The sequence below is a fragment of the Arachis ipaensis genome, chromosome B05 (assembly GCF_000816755.2).
Source record: "Arachis ipaensis cultivar K30076 chromosome B05, Araip1.1, whole genome shotgun sequence".
NCBI lineage: Eukaryota > Viridiplantae > Streptophyta > Magnoliopsida > Fabales > Fabaceae > Arachis > Arachis ipaensis.
The window spans coordinates 147,296,896-147,320,721 of NC_029789.2; the positions used below are offsets into that span (position 1 = coordinate 147,296,896).

General features: G+C 33.0%; 2 protein-coding genes across 3 annotated transcripts; one reads left to right on the forward strand and one right to left on the reverse strand.

Moving 5' to 3' along the window:
• LOC107641529 lies at positions 4,505–5,737 on the forward strand. Its single transcript, XM_016345015.1, has one exon. The coding sequence runs from the start codon at positions 4,505–4,507 to the stop codon at positions 5,735–5,737; it is 1,233 nt and encodes a 410-aa protein (XP_016200501.1).
• LOC107644848 (tripeptidyl-peptidase 2) lies at positions 7,609–22,015 on the reverse strand. 2 transcript variants are annotated; one of them, XM_016348786.2, is made up of 34 exons: positions 21,609–22,015; positions 20,779–20,857; positions 20,596–20,669; positions 19,959–20,068; positions 19,775–19,855; positions 19,284–19,370; positions 18,799–18,941; positions 18,380–18,530; positions 18,174–18,296; positions 17,952–18,035; positions 17,676–17,863; positions 17,387–17,561; positions 17,167–17,288; positions 16,994–17,073; positions 16,303–16,361; positions 15,734–15,888; positions 14,881–15,059; positions 14,423–14,535; positions 14,184–14,354; positions 13,506–13,634; positions 13,309–13,409; positions 13,122–13,239; positions 12,649–12,728; positions 12,313–12,385; positions 11,566–11,651; positions 11,430–11,481; positions 11,225–11,356; positions 10,979–11,050; positions 10,318–10,410; positions 10,074–10,169; positions 9,678–9,773; positions 9,010–9,102; positions 8,164–8,349; positions 7,609–7,961 (listed from the first exon to the last, which is right to left on the reverse strand). In XM_016348786.2, exons 1-34 carry the CDS (start codon positions 21,787–21,789, stop codon positions 7,803–7,805), a joined length of 3,921 nt encoding a protein of 1,306 aa, XP_016204272.1. In that variant the 5' UTR covers positions 21,790–22,015; the 3' UTR covers positions 7,609–7,802. The 2 variants fall into 2 exon arrangements, with proteins under 2 accessions (XP_016204272.1, XP_016204271.1); XM_016348785.2 differs by having other exon boundaries at positions 8,164–8,385.

Genomic DNA, 23,826 nt, shown 5'->3' on the forward strand with positions numbered 1-23,826 from the left:
AATAAAAAGTGAAATTAAATACTAAGCACCATCCAATTTTTTTTCACGGAAAAAGATCCAGTTAGCAATACTTTATCTTCTCTTTCCTAATAACACACACAATTTTCTAAACACTTGTTTTGTTTATTATTTTATTATATTGTCAAAAGCATAGAACCTTTGACTCTATATATATCTTGCCCAAATACATACATAACTCATTCTATAAATACTCAAATAAATTGCATCAGATTTCCACCAACAAAATCTAAACCAAAAGCAACATCACATAAGGAAAGAGAGAGATAATGAAGTTTTTAGGGTTATCTTTTGTTGCTCTCATTGGTCTTTGTCTCTTCTTGATGCTAATGATACTAATAACACTGGTTTGGTGGGTTATACCAAATAAAAAGCTTCATAAGCTTAAGAAATGTGGTTTTGAAGGTCCACCTCCAAGTTTCCCTCTTGGAAACATCAAAGACATGAAAAGAAAGAAGAGCAACATTATTATTACTACCACAACTATTTCTTCATCATCTTCTAATCTCTCTCATGATATACACTCTATAGTTGCTCCTTATTATTCTTCATGGCAAAATTCTTATGGTAATCAACTAATCATCATCTATATATAGACATTAACCTACTTTTTTGTAAATATATAGAATAATTTTTTTATTTCAAAACATTTGTTATTTTAAAATTTATTTGTTATTTCATGATAGTTGAGAATCGTTAAATAATCAGATAGATTTGACTAAATTATTAACGAACAACTATTAACTATTAATTAACTTCACGTGAAAATAATTGCACATGAATTTTCACCATATTTTTTAAGAATAGATGGGACACATGTTTTTTTTTCTCTAAATTTATATTTTATGGATCACAAAAATCAAATATAGTCTAATAATTCAATAAATTTAAACAAAAATTAGAACGAAATACATTGAGTTATGAATGTATGAGATTAATTATGTGTTGCACAGGAAAAGTGTTCATATACTGGCTTGGGACGGAGCCATTTTTGTAGATTGCGGATGCAGAATTCTTGAAGAAGATGTCAAGAGAGGTTGAAGCAAAGGCATGAGGGAAACCAGATGTTTTTAGAAAAGATAGATACTCAATTTTTGGAGAGGGTTTGGTTATGACCGAAAGTGATCAATGGGTTCTTCATCGCCATGTTCAAGGTCTTGTTTTCTCTTTCTTAATCCTTTCTCTAATTGCAATTAAATGAAAGGAAAGTCTTTAATTCAAAATTATGTGAAATTAATTTTTAATTAGTAAATATTAGTTAATTTTAGGATTTAAATTTAAAAATCAGTGTAACTTTTCTAAAATCTAAATATAAATAAATCTATAACTTCATTTACATTAGTGAGTGACAAAACGGAAAATTAAGTGCAAGGGATAGAGTGCAAATTCAAAAAGAAGGAACGCCGCAACAAATGAGGTGCCGCAAGTAGAAACTTAGTGCGGGGAAATTATTTTAATGGTAAATTCTATTCTACCCTTTTTATAATAACATGTATATTATCTCTTTGTGACATATCACTCTTTAATTGGTGGTTATGTTAACTATAGTTAAACTATTGATAATTAAATTATAACCCAAAGTGGATAATGGTATAATTTATTAAACTATTAAAAATCCAATTTTTGTTTCTTTCCCAAATCATGCTCCCAAAAAATAAATCCTTACTTTTCAATTGATGATGTTATATTAAAGGCATGTTGTGGCTGATCGTGAAGACTTCTTGCAAATGTTGATCCTTAGGAAGAAAATTTCAGCATGGTTTGAGCATCAGGAAGAAGATGACGGAGTATCAGTGTCATTCCCCCAAAATTGTCCTTTAATTGAAACCATTGCACTTGCTTTCTGTTTCCTAATTGAAATTGAAGAATATATTGACACAGTACGACCATTGGTGATCTGCAATGGTGAAGAATTAACGGTGAATTGAATTTCTGAACAATGATAAAAATATAACTTTACTTTTTAATGTTTATAGAAATTATATATTCATCCCTCTTAAAAAAATATTTAATTACAAAATTATCCTATTTTAATTAAGATATTAACTTTTATTGAGTTAAATTAACTCAAATTAAAACTAAACATCCAATTAAAACATGCCACGTCACAAGAGGTAATTTACATGTTGATTTAGAGGGGGTTGGATAGAACTCACCTATTTTAATTTCCTAATTTGTTTGTGGGCAATACATATATTAATTGCAATCACAAATTATACTATTTCAAATTAAATGACTTATATAATTGTGATTTTATTTATTGTTTTAAATGCTAAATTGAATAAGTCATTATTACTTTTGATTTGGAATTAAATGAGAATAAAACTAAATATTATCTTTTGTTCCTTAAATAATTATTTTTTGGATTTTAGATATATTATCTTTTGGACTTTATATACTATTTTATTTGGGTTTTAGAGTTTAATGGGTGTCATACTCAAATATAAATAGGCCTTCAGAGTTTCGGTGTTGCTCTTTCCCCATCAAAAGAGTTGCAATTCAGCCGCCTAGGGATGCAGAAGGTTTTAGTTGAGAAAGATCGAAAGAACCACAAGACTGGGTCTTTTCATCAATTTCTAATTTCTACAAATAAAGGTACGCTTCCGCATTATGATATATTTTTGGTGATTCAATAAAGATGATTTGGGTTATTAAAATTAAAATTAATTTATTCCAAACACTTAGAAGTTAGAACTTAGAAGAGATGAATGTTTACGTTATCATTTAGGAAAAAATGCAATAGGATTCAATTCAATTAAACCCGCAACTTAGAAGAGATGAATGTTTAGTTATCATTTGGAAAAAATTTGCAATACGATTCAACTCAATTAAGCCGCAATTAGAAAAACTAAAGGTCATCCTTTATGTTTGGGGCGTGGAACATACATATCTTTGTACACAAATTATTGACATAACATATAAAATTCATATAATAATAAAGCATATTTACTAATGAAAGCATATTCCTAGCTATTACATGAAATTATTGTATGTAGATATACAAATCACATGGATTCAATAATAATTAATTAACTTCATGGAATTTTGGGTATATATTATTGCATGCTCCACGTGGGAGTTCCTTTCGTATGTCAACTACTAATCTCTTTTATTTTAAAATTAATATTTATATATAATAAGAGTATTTTAATCATTTTCTATAATAAAAGTATTGTAGTCATCATTTTTTATAAAAAAAAATAATATCAATTTAGACCAGTTCAAGATTTGATTCACCATTTTTTCGGTTAAATCAAATTGTCTAGCCTAATTTTGACAAAAATAACATGATTTAATCGATTATATATGTTAAATTTTAATTACTGAAAAACTTAAAAAAAAAAGAGATTTTTTTATAGTCTTCTTATACTCAATTAAGAGGCCGGTTCGAGTCTCCATATCTTTTGGTAAAAAAAAAAAAAAGAAAAGAATTGCAGCCAAAATTTAGTTGAGTAAATTGACGGGACTTGTAGCGGGCTATCGTAACAACTGCATGGCTTAGGCTTCCGGGCATGGTTATTGAGGCCCAGTTAATCATTGGGCTCATGGAATAATGGTTTATTTTTTAGAAATGGAATATTTCGATGGCTCATAATTCGTTGTGTTAAAGATTTGAAGAGCGTTGATGTTGGTCTCAAGCGCAGCATGAAGAGGGAATCGCATGTTTGAATTTTGGGTCGGGGTTGCGGTCGGGTTGGGGCCTGGGGTTTTGGTTTTCTACTTTGGGTCTGGGCCAGTTTTTGGCCTGGGTACCTGACTAGAAAAAAAAAAAGTGACGGGTACCTTCAATAAGTGATTTGGTACTATATAAATTTTAAATCAATGTTGTGAGAAAACCCCGCGCATAACACTCACACCCAGCAGAAAACTCTAATCTTCTCTTCTCTTCGAAGAATAGCCACTACCCACCATCCCACTTCTCTCCCTTCTCTCTCTGTTGCTGCTTCTCCCCTCCTCGCCGGCGTGAAGTCTCTAATCTCTCTCTGATTCTATCTCCCGGCCTCTACCCCTCAGAAATTTGAAATTTATTCTGAAAATGCATATGATGTATTATTGATGATTCTGCTGAATTTTGAGATATTAATATTCTCAATTTTTATTTGAATTCAGTCCGTTCATATTGAATTAATTCTGCTAAAATTGAATTATAAATTCAATTGTTTAATTTATTAATTCTTTTGGTGAATTCTTATTTTGCTGTTATTGATTCAAAATAAAAACATTGCCACAATTTTGCATTGAATTTCCTATATGGCTTCATATGATTTGGTTGAATTATGCTTATGATTTTTTGGTGCAGCACAGAGTGACTTTTTTCTAGGGTTTGGTTCTGACGATTGTTATGAATCCTTTTTCGTGTTTGTAGTTTTATTTGTTGGTGAGAGTGAATTGACGTTTATTTTCTACGAATTTTCAAATTCTGACTTTTTTTTTTTTTTTTTTCAGATCTGACTCTTTGTAACTCAACATAGCTCGAGTCAGAGACATGGACGAGATTAATCGATGGGCAGACATTAATGAAGATTTGTTTAAAGAAATTTCAAAACGATTCCATGCCTACGATGATTACATCCGGCTTCGATTGGTTTGCAAAGAGTGGAGCTTGAAACTTGCAAAGATTCCCAATGGAAACAAAATTCCGTGGTTATTGTTACCTGACGAAACTGTCAAGAATCATTCCTACGAAGACGAGGAGATTTATCATCTCATGCAATTAGCTGCTGCAGATGATGAAACTCTTGATACTTGCGTCCTTGAAGAGAAACATATTTACCATATCATGCTGCCAGAGATGCAGTCCTACAACAAGTTCATCCGCGGTTCTGGTCATGGTTGGGTGATTGTCCAATCCATATCTGATGGCACTATACAAATGTTAAATCCATTTACAAATCGTAGTTTGGATCTTCCTCCAGTCTCAACTTTACCCACTATAATTGATTACCAGCCTGATAATCATGGGGATGAATACACAATGTGGGATTTTCGTGACATTAGGATCACCCTGGATAGAGATAGAACACATAGATTCCAAGTTTTTAAGGTTATTATAAACTCATCTCCTGAGCATGACATTGAAAATTTTATGGCGGTGGTGATATTCGGACCTAACCAGAGATTGGCCTTTTACAAGCCTGGCAATATGAGATGGGTAGAATTTCCAACCAGAGATAAGAGGTTTGAGGACGTAATATTTTTCCAAGAAAAGATATATGCCATAAACAATGACGGGCAGCTATATGAATTTGATACAAAGATAAGAGCAGGGCTTAAGGGAGGAATCCATGAAACCAGACCTCCATCCGAAATTCCCATAGGCCCTCACGAGCCTAAATGTCTTATTGGGTGCGCCAATGGAAGCTTATTGATGTTGGTAAGATATCTTCGCCATCCCTTCTTGAGGACAATACGCAGGGATTTTGAAACTTACAAATTTGATATCTATGAGTTAAAAAGAAACAGAAAAGAGTGGTCAACATTAGATAATTTAGGTAACTATATACTAGTGATTGGCTTTAATTCTTCTGTTCAAATTCCTGTGCCTTTTCTAAGCAAAGGAAATCAGATTTGGTTTACAGATAACCAAACAGCGATGCAATCATCATTTTACGATCCTGTTCCTCAAGATATCGGCATCTTCGACTTGGACCATGGAAATTTCCAGAGAGTATTGTTAGAAGTGAAGTTCTTTTGTCCTCCTGTTTGGTTGTTACCCTAATTCATACTCCTTTAAGCTTTTGTCAGTGTACTTTAATCTTTTCATATTTCAAGTCTTTTAATTTGTTTAGACTATTTGTTAGATATCCTTGAATATTAGTTCTTCCAATTCTAACCGTACCATTCTCCCTGTATGGTGAATACATGTTTCCAAATTATTGTTTAATTTGTACCAATGCTAGAATCATCGGTCAAAATACGTGAGTAAATGATCTGTTAAAAATGTCTCTAATTAAAAATTATTATTTAATTTTTATATATTTAAAGATTTGTCGCTTTTTAATTTTATTATAGAGAAGGTAATGGTGTAGAACAGCAACATGGAGAAGCAGCGTGTTTTACAGGCGTGTGGTGTCAGGGAGCTACAAATCGGACAGTGAGTGCTCCCAGAGAAATCGGACGGTCCGATCTTCGTTTTATTAAAAAAAAAATTTTTTTGTACAACATGACGATCCAATTTGCTTCTTCCAAAATTCAAAATTTTTTTCTTGCAAATCGAACCATCCGATTTGACTATGATATCTTCTTTCCAAAACAACTCGCATGGTCCGACTTGTTAAAGCACAAGTTAAAAAAGGCTGCCTTTACATCTTGGTCTAGCACTACTATACCTCCATAACACAGCATATCACATACATGCCTCCAATAACAAAAAAATGAGCCAAGATTTGTTTATATTTTTGCTGATTTGGAAATAATAGTTAATTTGGTAAAAAATGAATGTTGATTCTAAAATTTTGCCAAATAAGCAATACTGTTGACATGGTATTAGTAGGAGGAGAAAAATTTCTTAAAAGTAATGTGGGTAAATTCCATCTATTTTTATATATTAAAAATGGTGAAAACTCAGGTGCAGTCGACTTCACGTGAAGTTGATAATTGAAAGCCGTTAGATGAAAATTTAGTCAAATCAGTCAAATCATTTAATGACTCTCAATTATCAACTTCACGTGAAGTCGACTGCACTTGAGTTTTCACCATTAAAAATGGATACTACTTCCATGTTTCTCACATGATATGGTCTCTAGTCTTTTATGTATATGTACGTATATATTAATTAACGCGAATTCATTTATATAATATATCATGTACCCGAGACAAAATTAGATTTTAATACCATGTCAAGTCATTAATTATAAGATGCAAACCTTTGATTTGAAAAGGTTAATTGATTAGTAAAGTAAGCTATGCTATCTGTGTGGCCGTGTGGGAAACAGGAAGCAAGTACTAGCCACTTTCTTTCTATCCTTCCTTGACGTTAATTTCTTCAAAAATGTCTTTTTAAAAAATAAAAAAAATCACTAACCAATTAATCATCGATACAAAAATATGTATTATGCGTATACAATACATATCACATCTCATAATTGTAAGATTTTTTATTTTATTATAAATAATTAGCTGATTTTATTAGATATGATATGATATTATATATTTCATTATAATGATAAATTTAATTTAACTACATTATCTATAAATTTATATCCAAATTGGTTACATTCCGTATACCTCTGTACAAAGTAGTTAATATCGACTTATCAAGTTATCATTCATATACACAACATAGTTAAATTCTAAGCTTGTTCAAGAATGAAGATATATTCTTAGTTTGTTCTAATATTTATATAAATAATGTTATATAATTAAGTCTTTTTGTTAACTACTCCAACCAAATTGATCTAACATAATAAAAATCAGTTGTGACTAGCATTATTCCAAATTTTATTGTTTAACTTAATTGAACTTAGTTCATAAAAAAATTTGGATGTGTAACATTACTTTTAAATATTTATATCTAAACTGGAGTTCCAAATTGAGAAATTGCACATATATAAGATGTCTAAATATGAAGGGAAAACAAAACCCTAGGAGTTAAGGAGAAAACCTTATATGGTAGGGGAAGCTAATTTTATTACAAAATGAAAATGATGTTACATACACACACGTACAAACGTATAATATTACATGAATTATTCTATTCTCACAAATACAGACAATTATTGATGAAAATGGACAGTATTGCTGTCTAAAATACAATACACCCCAGAGTTAGAGGGTTGTAGAAGTTAGAAGAGGGGCAAGGTTGGAGGGAAACGCACAAGCATCCACTCTCTTTCATATGTTGCCCAATGTGTCCATCCAATCTCTTCAACCAAAGACAGCTTCAGTTCATAGAATTTCTTCTTAGCAGGCTCTGGATCATCGTGAATTAGGTCCAAGAGTGCCTGAAATCAAGATGAGAAAAATGTTCAAATAGGATCCCTAGTGATTTATAACAACCATATTCCAAAATAAGGAGGACAATGGCTTGGAAAATAGACAAGAGAGTTGCTTCATGAGCATAGATTCTCTGAAGAATGATCTATCTCAGCACAAGTTGTGTGTTTTAAACTTAATCAGTGGTCATTACAAGGAAGGAGAGGATACCTTCAATGCTGTACCAAGCCTTTGAGCACGCTTCTCGCGTGTTACTAACAGGATTCCATATTTTGGGGTCTTGACATCAACCCATTTCTTCAATTCTCTAAAATTCTCTTCAAACAAGTCTGGATCATGTGTAGATTGGTCACCACTCTTGTCCTCGTCTTTCTTTGCACCTTCTGTATCTCCCTCCTTTGACAATATACACCAAGTCGTCAAGTCTGCCAACTTTTATTTTATAAAAAAAAATAAATAAATGTCATCACTACCATAATGGAAAAGTGACTTGTTTCAGGCCAATGAATCACTTTAACATTTTCATCAGAACAATAATGCAGATGACTGAAACTAACCATAGCAGACTACATAAGAGAAAGTTTTATAGCAGCATAGCAGACAAAAGAAAGAAGAAACTATGTTGTTAATCGTCATGATCATCAATTGATCATAACAATTATAGTTATGTAAGACATTATTTGAATCTTTAGGTTAAATGAAAAGTAGCACTTATGGCATACACCATATGATATCTACGGGCCATGTATAAGAAATGAAGTTAATTTGACACGCTTTACAGGGATCTCTCACTTCTTGGAGCTAATTGCCATGCAGCACTACTGCTTTAACCCAATGCAACAGATTACGCAGACATATGCAAAACCATCTGCATGCATGATATGTGGTACTGTTTACACCAAGAGTTAACCTTTAAGTCGTTAATCAACGAAATGAAACAATCATAAGCATGGTTCTTCACTTTGTTAAGTATGCATGATAGAAATGTTGAAAGTTGAAACTGTATAGTAATTGCTTAAGAAAACATGATCAGAATAAGAATGAAGCAACTCTTACCTTTAAAGACTCTATTTCTGCCAGCGCAAGCCCCTTCTGATACAATGCCTCTGCTAACTGGTCACGGGTTGTTTCCATCTTTTTCCTGATATCCTACAGAAGAGAGATTGGAATATCATTATACGCTGTGACTTGTGAGAGTAGAAATTTCATTTCTCAGCATATAGGGGACGTGAATGACAAACAATCAAGCAATATTTGATGCCATCAACATAACAAAATGGTAACAATATTTTTCACCCAACTTTTACATTAAAATAATTTGTAGTTAAATCCCTGGTGCTATATTTTTAAGGTTAGTGGAGAGTTTCATAAACCAATAACAACCAGGCTTTGTTGTCACCATAATCTTGCATTTTATACAAAATAAGGTGTAAGAACTGATAGATTTAGAATATGTTAATTGTTAAATATGTAGCCATTAACTGTTTTAAGACCGATTAGTTGTGATTAGTCTCTGACTTGCTCCATCATTTTACTGTACTTCTCAGCTGGTAGAGCAGAGGACTGAAAATCCTTGTGTCACCAGTTCAAATCTGGGTTCTATGTAAACAACAGATTACATATGTGTATCATCATACTATCTTTTCCTAACATTACGTTTCTTTGTAACATCTGTAAAACTTGGTTATGGGAATAACTAAAAATACTGGGATAGAATTGATCACCTCTGCTTCATCTTCTGGATCATTTTTCAGTGCAAAAAATTTTGCTAATTCTTCCCTGTCTATACTGTCAATCACCTCATTTGCTGCATCAATCACCTGCAAAATGTAATAACGATATCCATAGTTATTATGTAAACACCAGCAAAAACTCCTATAGGATAAATTCTTATGAAAATAACAGTTGGACTGGCATCGAAATTTCACAATAGCTAAATCATGCTTCCAAATTAATTATAATTAGCTTTATTCCTCTAATATTCAATAAGATGGTATTACATCTTAATATTGGAAACTATTGAGTAAAGATGTCTTCTTTTTAATAAAAAAATTAACCTTGAGTTTGGGAGATGGGAGGGAAGGTAATTCATATTAAACATTAACTCCAACAAAAATTACCTTTTCGTCATGACCAATTTTGTCCTCGACATCAGTCCTAGAAACTAAACCTTCCAAAATCTTTGCAAGCAGTGGAGTGTATTTTGGATATTCTGACTGCAACCAAATATACACACAAAACTAATTTGTTTAATCTGAATACAGAGAACAGAGAACTCAATAGCTTTAGCATAAAATAGAAGGCAAAAAACAAATTTGATTACCACCAAAATAAAAATAAAAACAGACTAGTTTCTTTACTGACTTTAAGAGAGGCAGCTAGCTCTTCCCACTGTGAGCGCTCTTCATCAGTTTCTTGCTTAAGGCTTCCTAGCACATGTATTTTTGCCTCTCTTACCTGATAGGCAGGTCAAGGAAAAATTAAAGTATTACTAAAGAAGACAAAAAAATATCTGTAACATACAGGATAAAATCAACATTATGATAACCAAGAAATATAGGGAAATGTTGACTACGGAGGTCCCTGTATAAAGAAATGGAATAGTACTATACATTATTGAGCAAGAAGATATTTGCCACATTTAGTTTCATAGTAAATGCACCATACTTAAAGACAAAGATGCATGCATACAACACCATTCAAAATACTGCAACATTCAGAAGTAGCTGTTTTCAATAATGGCATCAACATATAGAATTTGCACTAAATAATCCCGTTGACTTAACATCAAATAGTCAGCAACTCAATAAAATAATTGTGTAAGAAGTACTTGCCAAATTCCATCTCTACATACTTAAACGTGACTCCTTGAGTTGTCCTTGTTTAATATATTTGCGAGCAAGTAATATTACTTCATGCGATGCAAAGTTTGAATATAACATTCCAAAATGTGGATAACAATGCAATTGATTGGATTAAATAAGGGGAAAAACGAGATGAAAAGAAGGGTCTCTTTGCTTGATACCTCTTCTGTCAAACGTTCAGAAACAGTCTTCTTGGAAGATTTGGAAGAACCTTTTCCCTTGTCTTCTTCAATCTTTTAACAAAAGACAATAGGAAAGTATTATTAGATATTAAGCTAACTCATATATATAAATTGACTACAGCACAGCTTGTTGCTAATTCAAACCAGAACTTATGTGCATGTGAAGCACAACCACAAAGAAAACAGACGTTAAGGAAGATAGTTTCAAAAGGTAGAGAGAGTAACCTTATTTGGGGGCACTACGTAAGATAGTTGATATGATGCAGGGTGCTTTTCTGGATTTTTATTCTCCCCCTCAGAAAATGACAGTTTCCCATACGAAATTGCCCCTAACAATACAGAACCTTGTGTAGAATTCTGCACAAATATTACAAACAGGATTATATATTATCAGTGGCAATATCCAAAAGGTTAACAAAGGAGAATATACCTTGGGAAGCTTATCTTTCGGTGGTGGACCCAGATAAAATCCTTCTTTTATACTATCAATAAACAAAAGTCAACATGACAACAAAAGAAAACATACAAATGTAGGCAGTTATGAAGGAATAGAAACCCATTCATACCCTGGAAATAAGAATGACGATTTAAAGGAGCCATTTCCAATCACTGGGCCATCAGGTTGAGAGAAAAAGGATAGCTGAATGATTTCCTGGAAACAGAGACAAGAAAAAAATAAATGACTACTAGGAGTTTGTATAATCTGAATTTGAATACTGTGTATTAAATCTTTAACCTCACCTGGTGTTATGATACAACCAAAGATGACTAATATGCTTATATGGAGGCATATTCAATACTCAAAATTACATACCATTTTTAAATATGCGAATACGTATTGAGAAATTTTTAATTCCACTTTTTTAAGGTGATTCCTTTGATATGCATGACAATTTTAAGGGTATCAAATATCAATATGTTTTAATAAATGAGTGACTATTCTTTAAGCATTACGCCATTATCCCATAACTTTAAAACTTTTCTTAAGAAAAAATAAATAAATTTAACCCTTAAAAAAATTTAAGGATACTAGAGAAATCCCCTACTCTTAGATTTTTAAAGAACCTTCTCCAATTTATGTATAACTATCCCATTTGCATGATTGGATATGTCATTGACATCACCAAATTGTAAATATTCAGGTAAATATTTTCAATAAACTATCCCCTTAACTTGGAATGGCTCATTGTTACCCGAGTTTATTAAGTGTCATATAATCATATGCTAGTTAAAAGTCAAGAGTGGAGAAGCTTGATAGACTTAACAACAATTAATAACTTGCGGGAAAAAATGAATTGCTAAATAAAAACAACCTTGTCTCCCAAATTTTGCTCAATGAATAACTCCAAATTCCTTATCTTTTCCAGAATTTGCACATTGTCATGCCTGGAACCATAAATTATCATCAACGTAGAATGTACCGTAAGTATAAATCTGTTGAGGAACCTACAAATACACTAGTTCTAATACAACTGCTAGTTTCTACAACTCCTTGACATGATGCTTGGTCACGATTAGTTTTCTAATAGCTACCTTACAATTCAAAATGGACGATTTAGTTACATAACAACTTCCAGAACCCTTCACCAACAAGGGGGATGCGGGCCTCTCTACTCACCCACCAAATATACTAAAGAAAAATCATGTACCTCAAATATAGCTGTAAATTGTATTCTCCCTTGGGAAGCTTTGAAGAGCTTGGATAGACATCACCAGTTGAATATACACGCTACAATCCAAACAGATAAAAAGCAACAGAGATAAATATAAGTAAAAAAGAAAGGACAAAAGAGGCTACCAAGATGGAAAAGATGTTGAATCCCCCAAATAAATGACAAATATATGTAAACCAAAAGAAAATTCCAAATATATAGAAATAAAAAGAACAACATCATTTTAGCATACATAGGTTATATATCTCACAACTTGTCACTGACTAATAATCATTACTGTTTCTCAAAATGGTAATTTAACATAATAAGCAAGAAAAAATAAGAATGTGAAAATATGAGCACAAACTATGCTCAATTTGTCATTGATGTGAAAAAGAAACAACAAAAGTCTAAAATGGAAAAAATCCCATTCATTTTTTAAAGGAAAAAGAAAATAAACTCTAAAGTACCTTGTTCAAATCAGAAATGACATAAAATTGTGACTCAAATTTATTATCATATATCCGGCCATTGAGCAATGGTATATGAGGTTTTACTTCAGCTCCATCTTCCAATTTGATCTTGTAGCTGCAGAATTAGAATTCCAAATACTGAGAGAAGGCCATCTAAGTGATATACAGGTAATTCATAACTCACGTCAAAATCAGTGCCAGTATCTGCTTTCCAGAGGGGAGTTTGTCACGGTCTGTTGAAAGTGCACTAATCTTAGAATCCACTGGTCGATATGGAACCCTAATCTGCAAGTTTAACATATATTAGGAGTATAAGATAACCTCATTGGCATCTAAAACCACCAGCACAAAGAAAAAACAGTCGAGCTTGAAAAATATAACCTTATTTAAAGCTGCTGTTGGTGTAAGTTCCTCTGATGCCAATAATGTTTCAGCATCAATTCTTAGTGGTCCTTCACTACCATCAAGTGTGACTTCTTCTTTGTTGACTTTTATACCGTGAAATACAACCTGGAAATTTATGAAAGCAACAAGATGCTCAATGAAGAATAATACAAGTACAACACATCATAATCTTGGTTTTAATTCTTTCTTTAACAAAGATCACAAATTGCCCAAGAAAATTCCATTTGCAGATGAATAAAACATTCATTCTTTCTGGAGTGTGCAACATATGAAAGAATATGAATTGTTTGGCCATGCCAATGGAGTCCAATATGTGTGTGTTTCATTCTTCTTCACGAAACGTTGCTATACCCTTACTGTTGAACCTTTTCAATATTTACTATTTTAATTCCATGAAGAATTTTAGAATTATACAGATGAAAGTTTTCAAATTGTCAAGCATTATTACACAGTACACGCAACCACCGTAATAAAAAGTAATTAAGATTCATCATCAAGATCATTTTCTGCAAGAAATATGAACATAATTAAGTTCCTTGGGAAAATTTTTTCTTTAAAAGAAATGCAGATTTTTTAATTTATTAAAAGGAAGAGTAAAATCTGTCCTAATACTGTGAGGGGAAAACATATTCTTAGAAATAATAATTGTGTTACCTCGAAATCCACAATGGCAGTCTCATCACTCCCTATCCCACTTGACCAAAATTGAGAAATGACTAGTTCCAATGTTTGACCGCTTACAACCTTAAACGCAAAGGTCTTGGTGGCAGGAGAAGGAAAGGATACCACTTTTTCCCATGACAGAGGTCTTTGAAGTGGGCATATCTGGACATTGAAAACATGTCAAAGAAGATCACCATAATTTGACCTTGTTTTCAAGTTGCATGCTGTACCTGAACAGCGTCCACATAAAATTTTCGAGCCGTATCGAAACCAGAAGTTTTCATTGTTGCTTCAACCCAAGAAGCACCGTGCGGCACTTCTACATATCTTCTTTCAATATGGCCTAATGACAAACAAAATAAACCAAACGAGTGTTAGACAATGTACTGTAAATGTGCTTGTCTATTTGGGATAAGATTAATATATGGATTCGGCTTATGGGTATGAATTATAAAACTTGTATTACACTCCTGCTACGTCTATATCCCGTTACAAATCTCTCACACACATGCACTGAGAATAAGTATAATTCTTCGATTAAAAAATCTAGAAACTAGGCCAAAATTGTGAATGCTGTGATAAACAATCTAAGACACTACAGTTTCCAAAAGCATCAGATATACTGGGAAGATATTTTGGTTGGAATGCATTATGCAAAGGCTGATTTATTTAATAGACTAATTCACACCTGGCTGGAATATCATCTTCGAAAATGAAACTCTTGGAGGCTGACTAGTTACAGCATGGGGCTTGGTTATGGTAATTGGTATTCTAAAAATAGGACCACGCCATGGTGCTTTGCAGTCAATACCATAGACCTCATAATAATGAAGACCATCACCTAGATTGGAAGGATCAACAACTACACTGGAAGAGAAAATAATTAACTTGTAAGTAATCATAACAAATTACAAAGTTGCATAATTCAGCAGAAAGTTGAAATAGAAGAACAGAAAACAAACGAAAAAATTTTGTTCTATGGATTTACCTCACTTTTTCCTTACACAGTTTAAAGGTTTTGGATCACGTAAAAAAAAGCAAAGATTATATGGGAATCCGCAATTTTTTACAGTGCTCTGGTGCATATGAATTGAAAGGAATTCCAGGATTCTTAATCATTCCTTTCCAACAGTTGATTTCAGTAGGGATGAGATAATTTCTTTGGTTTCAGTAGGGATGTTACATAGCTATGCTTTTCATGTCTTATTTATACCTTTTATATTCAGGTGAGGATGACTTATAAAATTATAAATATGATAATATGAACTGATTAACTACGCCGAAAAGATTACAATGGTAACATTGTTTCACTCGAGCAAGAGAGATTAGCATTTTAACCACAGCTGACACCTCACAATTTCCACTCCCAAAAGAGCCATGCATAATGTAAGATATTCCATCATGAATAATTATTAATTTGTCAAACAGCTGCTTCTAAGTTGCAAAAATGTAACAGCAATCAAAGTATGTAAGTAATTTCAGATAATTTTAGCAACACTTTAATTGTAAATTGTGCCAATATATGTAGTATAACAACTAACTTGAAGGTACGGCCATTATGAATGAGCAGCAAATAGTCAGGGACCTTCACAACTGCTGGTTCAGTAGAACGCAATTCAATACACTCCTCAAATGGAACCAAATCCTCAAAGTTGCTGGCATCTTCATGAAATTTTGCATCAAGTTGAACTATCCACTGTCAATAAGTACAACAAAAGTTAGAAAATAAATAAATCAATTACCAGTTGAAATCGCAAATGCCTCGTGCTCAAATTTACTGAACAATATACAATATACTTATTAAACAGCAAGTATTATACTAATGCACGAGTAGTATACTAATTACATATTTTTTATACCAAGTTTCAATATCAATCAATGCAAAGGAGTTAATAAAATTTCATTAACTCCACAAAAGATTCCTACGTACACTTTCTCTTTTGCCTTTAGTTGTCATCTTTGCAAGCAAGGTAGACTACTACACTTGCATGAAATATGGACAAGTTGACCCAATTTTGTATCCAATTATAGGTCACCAGTACTTGGTTTCACCACATTTAAAAAGTTTAAAGAACACGACTAAAAAATATTCAATCTATTAATGTCGCACCTCTGTAGATTGTCGGCAAACACTAGCCTCCCGAAGATAGATGCCCCGTGATGAAGGATCTGCCACCAGTAATCATACAAATTTTCCATTATTTAACACGTGCCCTTCATTTAACTCCAAGACAGTTACACATAAACTATCTTAAATTTTATCTTTCCCTTAACCTTGATTGTGCATCAATTCATATTAGTCACGTGACACTACATGTACATGGTCAATGCACCAATCATTCAAAGATGAAAGAAATCTTGAACTGCTTAACGGTGATTGCTAGTAATTTTTTAACCATGCAACATTTAACAAACATGAGATTTTTAGGCCTTGATTACTCTAACCATTTAATTTTTTCTTTCTTAATTCTGCCAAATAATTTTTCATGTTTTTCATATTCATAGCAGTTAACTTTATAACTAATTATAGAGTGAAATAAAGGAAGTTCTGACTCAATTCTAGGCAAGAAAAAGTTCGTTTCATGCAAGCTATGTGGAAATTCACATTCTTTTTTGACAACCTTCACCGCATGTAACATAAGGTCCTGGAACATATATTTTCTCCGGAAAACATAATCACCTCTAGTCAATAACATACTGCATTTTCTACAACCATAAATAAAGGAAAGCCAAAAAGATAATACCGTTCTTTGTAACAAAAAAAAGGGAAGGTGAAATGTCCCTGTAGACTCTACACTTACATGTTTTTCCACTTTGCTGGATATTTATTTGATATCTAACACACGGAAAGTTTTGACACTTCTTTATATATTCAAAAGCCCTGTCGTTGAGTAAATCATTTAAGTCAGCACAGATCTTATAAAATTACAACTTACTATAATTTCATAAAAGTAAATATTGGGAGTTATCTAACTTGTCAACTTGCATAAGGCCTTGTCCAGTGGATAACTTATCCTCAGGTAGATCACCTATGGGAACAGCTGTGTTCTCAAGGGCTCTCCTAACGGTATATGGACTCACAGAAATTCCCTCAGCCTGCATGCAGAGCCAACACATCATAAAACTATATATACATTTGTGCAAAGTAGCAACAACTAAATAAGATAAGCTACAAAATGACCATATCAAATAACCTTCATTGCACTTATGAGCAATGCAGTTCCTCCACAAGCTGACGGAGATGCCATTGATGTCCCATTCATGAGCATACGTCGTTGAAGAGTCCAAGTAGGAACAGGAGCAACAGCACCACCAGGGGCGCTCACACACACCCCAAGGTCTCCATCAGCTGTTGGCCCTCGGCTAGACCTGCAAAGTTATCTCCATAAATCATGCAACGATGCAAGACCAGAAGAACAAAATTAAAAATAGAAGGGTATAGAAGTTTATCCAGTTAGAAGATTTTTAGAGAAGCAAATGTACCAAGTGTATTCAAGCCCCTCAGATGGAGGTTCGACAAGACAATGGGCACCTGCAGCCATTGCAGGAGAAACATATGCACCAATACCTATGATACTTGAAGATGTACCACCAGGTGCACCAACAGTGCTCAGACCTGGCCCACTATTACCAGCACTGCTCACAAATATCAGACGATGCTTGTTCACCACCTAACCAAAACATTTATAACTTAGAGAATATGAAAAGGCAAAGAAAATACATGACAGGCGTACTTTAAATGCAAGTGTAGAAGAATACTTCATTCACAAGGTCAACAAAGCGTCCATAATCAGGCAGTAATGTTGGTTCACCATAACTCATGTTGATAAGATCACACTTGTGCTGAAAATGAAATGTCAAATGGTCCTCACTTAAAGCCTTAAACAATGGTTATTTTTAAAAAACAAAATGTTAAAGAAAAATCACATTTTAATTATCAGAATATCCAGGATAATCAAAAAAAGAGGACATTCGTAGCACCTCAACAGCAGCTATCAATGCTCGAATCAAACCTGTGCCAGTTTCCATTGAACCTAAGCGAGAATCCCCAATTTTACAAGATATTAATTGTGCACCGGGTGCAACTCCATTTAACAAGGGCTCCTGAAAACAACACCATATATCAACAGTTATCCTGTTATGCGTAGGAGTTCCATTTTATGGGTAATAATATTATACATCAGTACCTTTGGGTGGAAAGCAGAAGCAATACCAGCTACATGGGTGGCATGGGATGAGCAGTCTGTTACAATACTTAACACATTTCCATTGTTATAGACGTTAACAACAAATGTACAAGCATCCAATTTGCTGAAGACACCATACTTCCTCTCAATCCTGAAAGAATACGTTGTCATAGTTAGTGATTTTTTACATATTTAACATTTTAATCTCATTTAAAAAAATAATAATAGCCAAACAAACAACAATCTTATTTCTTAAGCAGTAGTTAGCTAAACTAATTTGTGACCATCTCATCTATAATAAAGATGGGGACATACTGAACTCTTCCCAATAAAATTATCATGTTGATCCTTTTCTTGAAAATAATTGTTATCCGTCAACAGAGGCTACTATTTTAAATAACACCAGCAACAAAATGTACCTATAATTAGTTAAGGGTACAAAGTTAGAAAGCTTCCCACAGTCTGGATCATCCTCAAGACTGTGTGTGTCAAGAGCAACCCTCCAGACCTCTCCATCATGCCATACAACAGCATCTACAACAGGTCCTTTATCATCGTAGCTCTGAAAAATAGCATTAACTTTTCAAAGTCAGAGAAGAATTTTAATATTATATGACAACATTTTGGTGGGGGAACAAAAAAATAAAAGTATCTTATAGTTTGAGCCTTCAAGATAAAGAAAAGAAATATGACTTCCATGCTTCTGTGAAAATAAAGCACTTCTAAAATCATTTCATATAGTGACTACCATATACCATTCTACCAATATCATCATTTTAATGCTTCCTAGTGTCCTATAACAGAGTATGAACTGAAATAAATAGCACATTCCCAGTTTTTGAGGACTGTAATGAGCAGAAATGCCCAAAGAGTGATGAAGTAATGCAACATGCTGAACACACACCTCAGATTGCCTTTTCAGAAGATCAAGCCTATTCTGGAGATCTTCCCGAGCCCTTTTAAGTTGTGCATCCTCCACCTTGATATGTTGCTAGAAAATGCATAACATTTTGAGTTACATGGAATAGTAACGTAAAATGTAAAAAAAAAAAAAGTAGTAGGAAGAAAGTTATCGTGCAGTCTGTAGTGCTTGTTTATATTCATTGGTTTCGTTCCTCTCTTTTTCTTTATTTTTTCTTCTCCTTAAGAAACACTGGTTACTATAGCAGGCTAAAATGTGGAAAGAATAAAGGTAAGAATTACCACTTTATATTTTCCAAAATCCAAATACAATGGAATTCAAGAAAAATATATTAAACTAATAAAATGAAATAAGAAAATCTTCACACAACTCATGAACTGCATTCCTGTGATACCCACTAAACCCAATGCTGGGTATGAGTAGATCATATCTAATTCAGATTCCACCATTCTAGCATGTGTAAGAAGATTAACCTGATCAAAATCTTGAAGCTGTTTTACAGCCTTAGCAATTTCCTCCTGGTTTTTCTCGTCCCACTTTTTCTTTCTTTCTTTCTGCCAGTGAACATTTCATAAGAAGAAAAGGGAAATTAGATTCATTTACCAAGGGTAAGAAACTAAAAAGAAGACTCAATATTTCTCAAGATTGTGATTCTACCTTCAAACGAGAAGTCAATTCTTCTGTAAAAAGCTCATAAACAAATTTGTAACCAATATGCCATTCACCAGAAGGATTTTTCCATGAAGTATTGATGATCAAAGATGCCCCTGTTCAACATTTTCTCATGGAACTCTAACCTCAGACAACAGCTTAATAATTGAACAGTTTAAGTTCATTGACTAACAAGAAAAAAGGGAAAGCATGAAGAAAAAAGTTGTGCAAAAAAAAAAAAAGACAATTGCATGCAAGCACACAAAGTGACAAAGAGGGAAAACAGAATGGAGAAAGAAAGAACGCAAACAATTTGGAGGAGGAAAACTTAAAGGGCTTCTTGTTATAACAAAGAATAAAGAATCACCAAAACTGTTTGAAAGAGTATTTTCTGATCTTTAATATTAAAACATGATAGAACAAATGTGTTCTGAAAATATGAACAAGAGCATTGTTAATAAGTTTTAAATTGATATCTTGTGATAAAAAATTAAAATTGTATACAGCCTCGTTATTTGAAGAATGTCAGACCATCATAACTTGCATATAAAGGCTATAAAAATGGTATATAGCCTCACTAGTTGAAGAATGTCAGACCATCATAACTTGTATATAAAGGTATTTCATACTCCAAACCACTAACCTGATGCACCGCAAATACAACCATCAGCATCAGCCTTCACCACCTTTGAGGTATCAACATCTCCACTGCCAGAACTGAAGATACAAAAAAGCAACATACATTTATTTTAAAAACTAATATAAACTCAAAAGTTATCAGCTGAGAAACAACAACAACAACAACAACAAAAGGTTTTCTTTGTACCAATCAATGACATCAAGAATTTTGGGTTTCCCATCTGAGGTAACCTGCAATCCAGCAGCGGCCGGGTCTACACCAGAATCTGTAAACATGCAGATCGAATAATTGAACAAACTTGCACTATCATATGAAACTGTAACAAATAACACCAGAACATACAAGTACACCAGAACATGCACACCAAAATGCATTTTAAAACTGGAAAACTAGATCCCACAGATCCAGTAGCTGAAAATTAGATTGCCACCAAAACAACTTTACATTATTACTAGTATGTAAAATTCATCATTTAATATAAGGAAACAGGATAGATGAATCTGATCATGAAGACAACAGGAAAAAGAAGAAGAGCAATAGTAATGCAAGCTTAATAGTGCACTGTAGCATGGCTCATGAAGTACACAGCACGGAAAGCAAGTATATGATACATTCATCACATATATGTGTATATTGAGTTATTGACACAACGCAACACAACAACAACATCGAGTTTTAGTAATTAGAAATACTAATAAGAAATGAAATGTTCCTTTTTTAAAAGCACTAAACGAAATAAAATACTCTGTTTCTCTCCCTTTATTTCAATATCATTGCTGTATGTATTCAGCTTTCATTTATAGCATAGCTCAACAAATGCTGCAAACAGAGCTAACTACCACATCACTAACACTATCTACCATTAACAACTAACTACTCATGCAAGCTCAATAACTCTTAGTAGTAGTGGAGCAAAACAAAGTGCTATACACTTAATTAATTTGAAAATTAACAAAAAGAGAAAAAGTTGAAGAAAGTGAGAATGAGAATAAGGTCAACGCGGAGGAAGAGAATACCGAAGATGGCGATGAGAACACCGCGGCCATCGTAGTTAGGATGATCTTGGAGGAATCGATCGACGGCAATCTCCTTCTTAGGCATGAGTGAGGCCAAGAAGGTTGACTCGTTCAGCTTGAAATCGGAGGAAGCATCATCATCATCGTTATGTTGAGGAGTGATTATTGAAGAACAAGGCATTGGCTTAGCTTTTCTCTCTCTCTGAAATCCAATCCCTAATTAATCAAATCACAAGAGTGTGTAGCTTCCTCACTCTTCAGTGAGTGTGGTGTCTGTTGCAGTGTGTGAAGATTAATGGTTATGATTACGATGATGAGGTAGTTGGTAGTAACTAGTAACAATAATCGAGAGACAAGAAAGTGAGGATCACGTGTTATGACTCTCAATTTCTGGGGAATCTGAATCTGAATTCGTTCATGTGCATGTGACGTGGACTTTGGTTTACGTGCTGTGTTACGACACGTAATCACCATATATATACGACGTGGCCTCAGACGTGCCACGTATTCCACTAACCAACAATCTAAATTCTAAAATCAATTTTCATTCTTATTCATTGATTCATCATGTCCAATTGTCCACTCCTTTCACAAGCAGAATTTAAAGATCATTACTCTTGTTTTTATTAAAATTTTATGTGAAAATGTTAAATAATTATGACAAGAGAGTCATTAATAATAAATCATTTGTAAACAATTAAACATTGACTTTCTTTATTTTTAAAATTTTGGCTCCAGTGAAAGAGAAATGTGAGATGAATAAATTATTTTTGTAATTAAATATAATTAATTTTTTTTCTTTTTATGTATTTTCTCTTTTTTTTAATTACATTTTTTGGTTATTTAATAAATTATTAAACTAATTTGATTTAATTTAGTTACTAAAATAACTTAATTGGTAATGAAATGTCATATATACTCATTCTCAAAAGAAATTATTACAAAATTAATTAAGTTTAGAAGTCAACATGACAACATGTAATCAAAATCAATAATCAAACCAGATATCTCAAATGTCACTTCTATTACTAGCACCAAAGTCTTGAACATACAAAAATATAAACAAAAGCAAAATAATCTCAGACTCCAGAATTTAAGAAAAAAAAAAAACAAAATGAACCGTAGCTTAGTCCCTATATAAGTCTGCAGCCACCCCTATTGTTTTCCCAAATCCTCATATATTTACTATGAAATTAGGTTAACATCATGAAGATTAGCAAGAAAAAATCATGAAAATTACATCAAAGTTCATACGTTCAATTTAAATGAAATCGTAGATTCACCTCTTGGAGCTACAAGCACTAAAAATTAAAAGAGATCACCTATCACAAAAGTTAAAATTAATGTTGATACCCCTAAATTATTTATACCCCTAGAAAATCCGAGATAACCATAGAAAACCCTAGATAACCCTAGAAAGCCCTAGAAATTCCTAAAAACCCTAGAAAACCCTAGAAAATCCTAAAGAACCCTAGATAACCCTAGAAACCCCTAGAAAACTTAGAAAACCCTAGATATCCGTAGATAACCCTAGATAACCCTAGAAAACCCTAGATAACCCTAGAAAATCATAGATTACCCTAAAAAATCCTAGAAAACCCTAAAAATCCTATAAAACCTTAGATAACCCTAAAAATTCCTAGATAACCCTAGAAAACCCTAGATAACCCTAAATAACCCTAGAAAATCCTAGAAAATCATAGAAAACCCTAGATAACCCTAGAAAACCCTAGAGAAAACCCTTGAAAACCCTAGAAAACCCTAGATAACCCTAGAAAATCCTAGATAACCCTAAAAAATCCTAAATAACCCTAGAAAGCCCTAAAAAACCCTAGAAAATCCTAAATAACACTAGAAAACCCTAGAAAACCCTAGATAAAACTAGATAACCCTAGAAAATCCTAGATAACACTAGAAAATCCTAGATAAGCCTAGAAAACCCTAGATAATCCTATATAACCATAGAACACCCTAGATAACCCTAGAAAACCCTAAAAGATCCTAAAAAACCCTAGATAACCCTAGAAACCCCTTGAAAACCCTAAAAAACCCTTTAAACCTTAGATAACCCTAAAAAACTCTAGATAACCCTAGAAAAACCTAGATAACCCTAGAAAATCCTAGATACTGCTAGAAAACACTAGAAAACCTAGAAAATCCTAGATAACCCTAGAAAATCCTAGAATACCCTAGATAACTCTAGAAACCCCTAGATAAT

Coding starts and splice junctions, on each gene's coding strand:
- LOC107641529 (XM_016345015.1), top strand. CDS start 4,505: ATGGACGAGATTAATCGATGGGCAGACATTAATGAAGATTTGTTTAAA.
- LOC107644848 (XM_016348785.2), bottom strand. CDS start 21,789: ATGCCTTGTTCTTCAATAATCACTCCTCAACATAACGATGATGATGAT. Junction 17,289..17,386: donor TGCTCATAAGTGCAATGAAG/GTTATTTGATAT, acceptor CTCTGCATGCAG/GCTGAGGGAATTTCTGTGAG. Junction 11,652..12,312: donor AGCAAAATTTGGGAGACAAG/GTTGTTTTTATT, acceptor CTCTGTTTCCAG/GAAATCATTCAGCTATCCTT.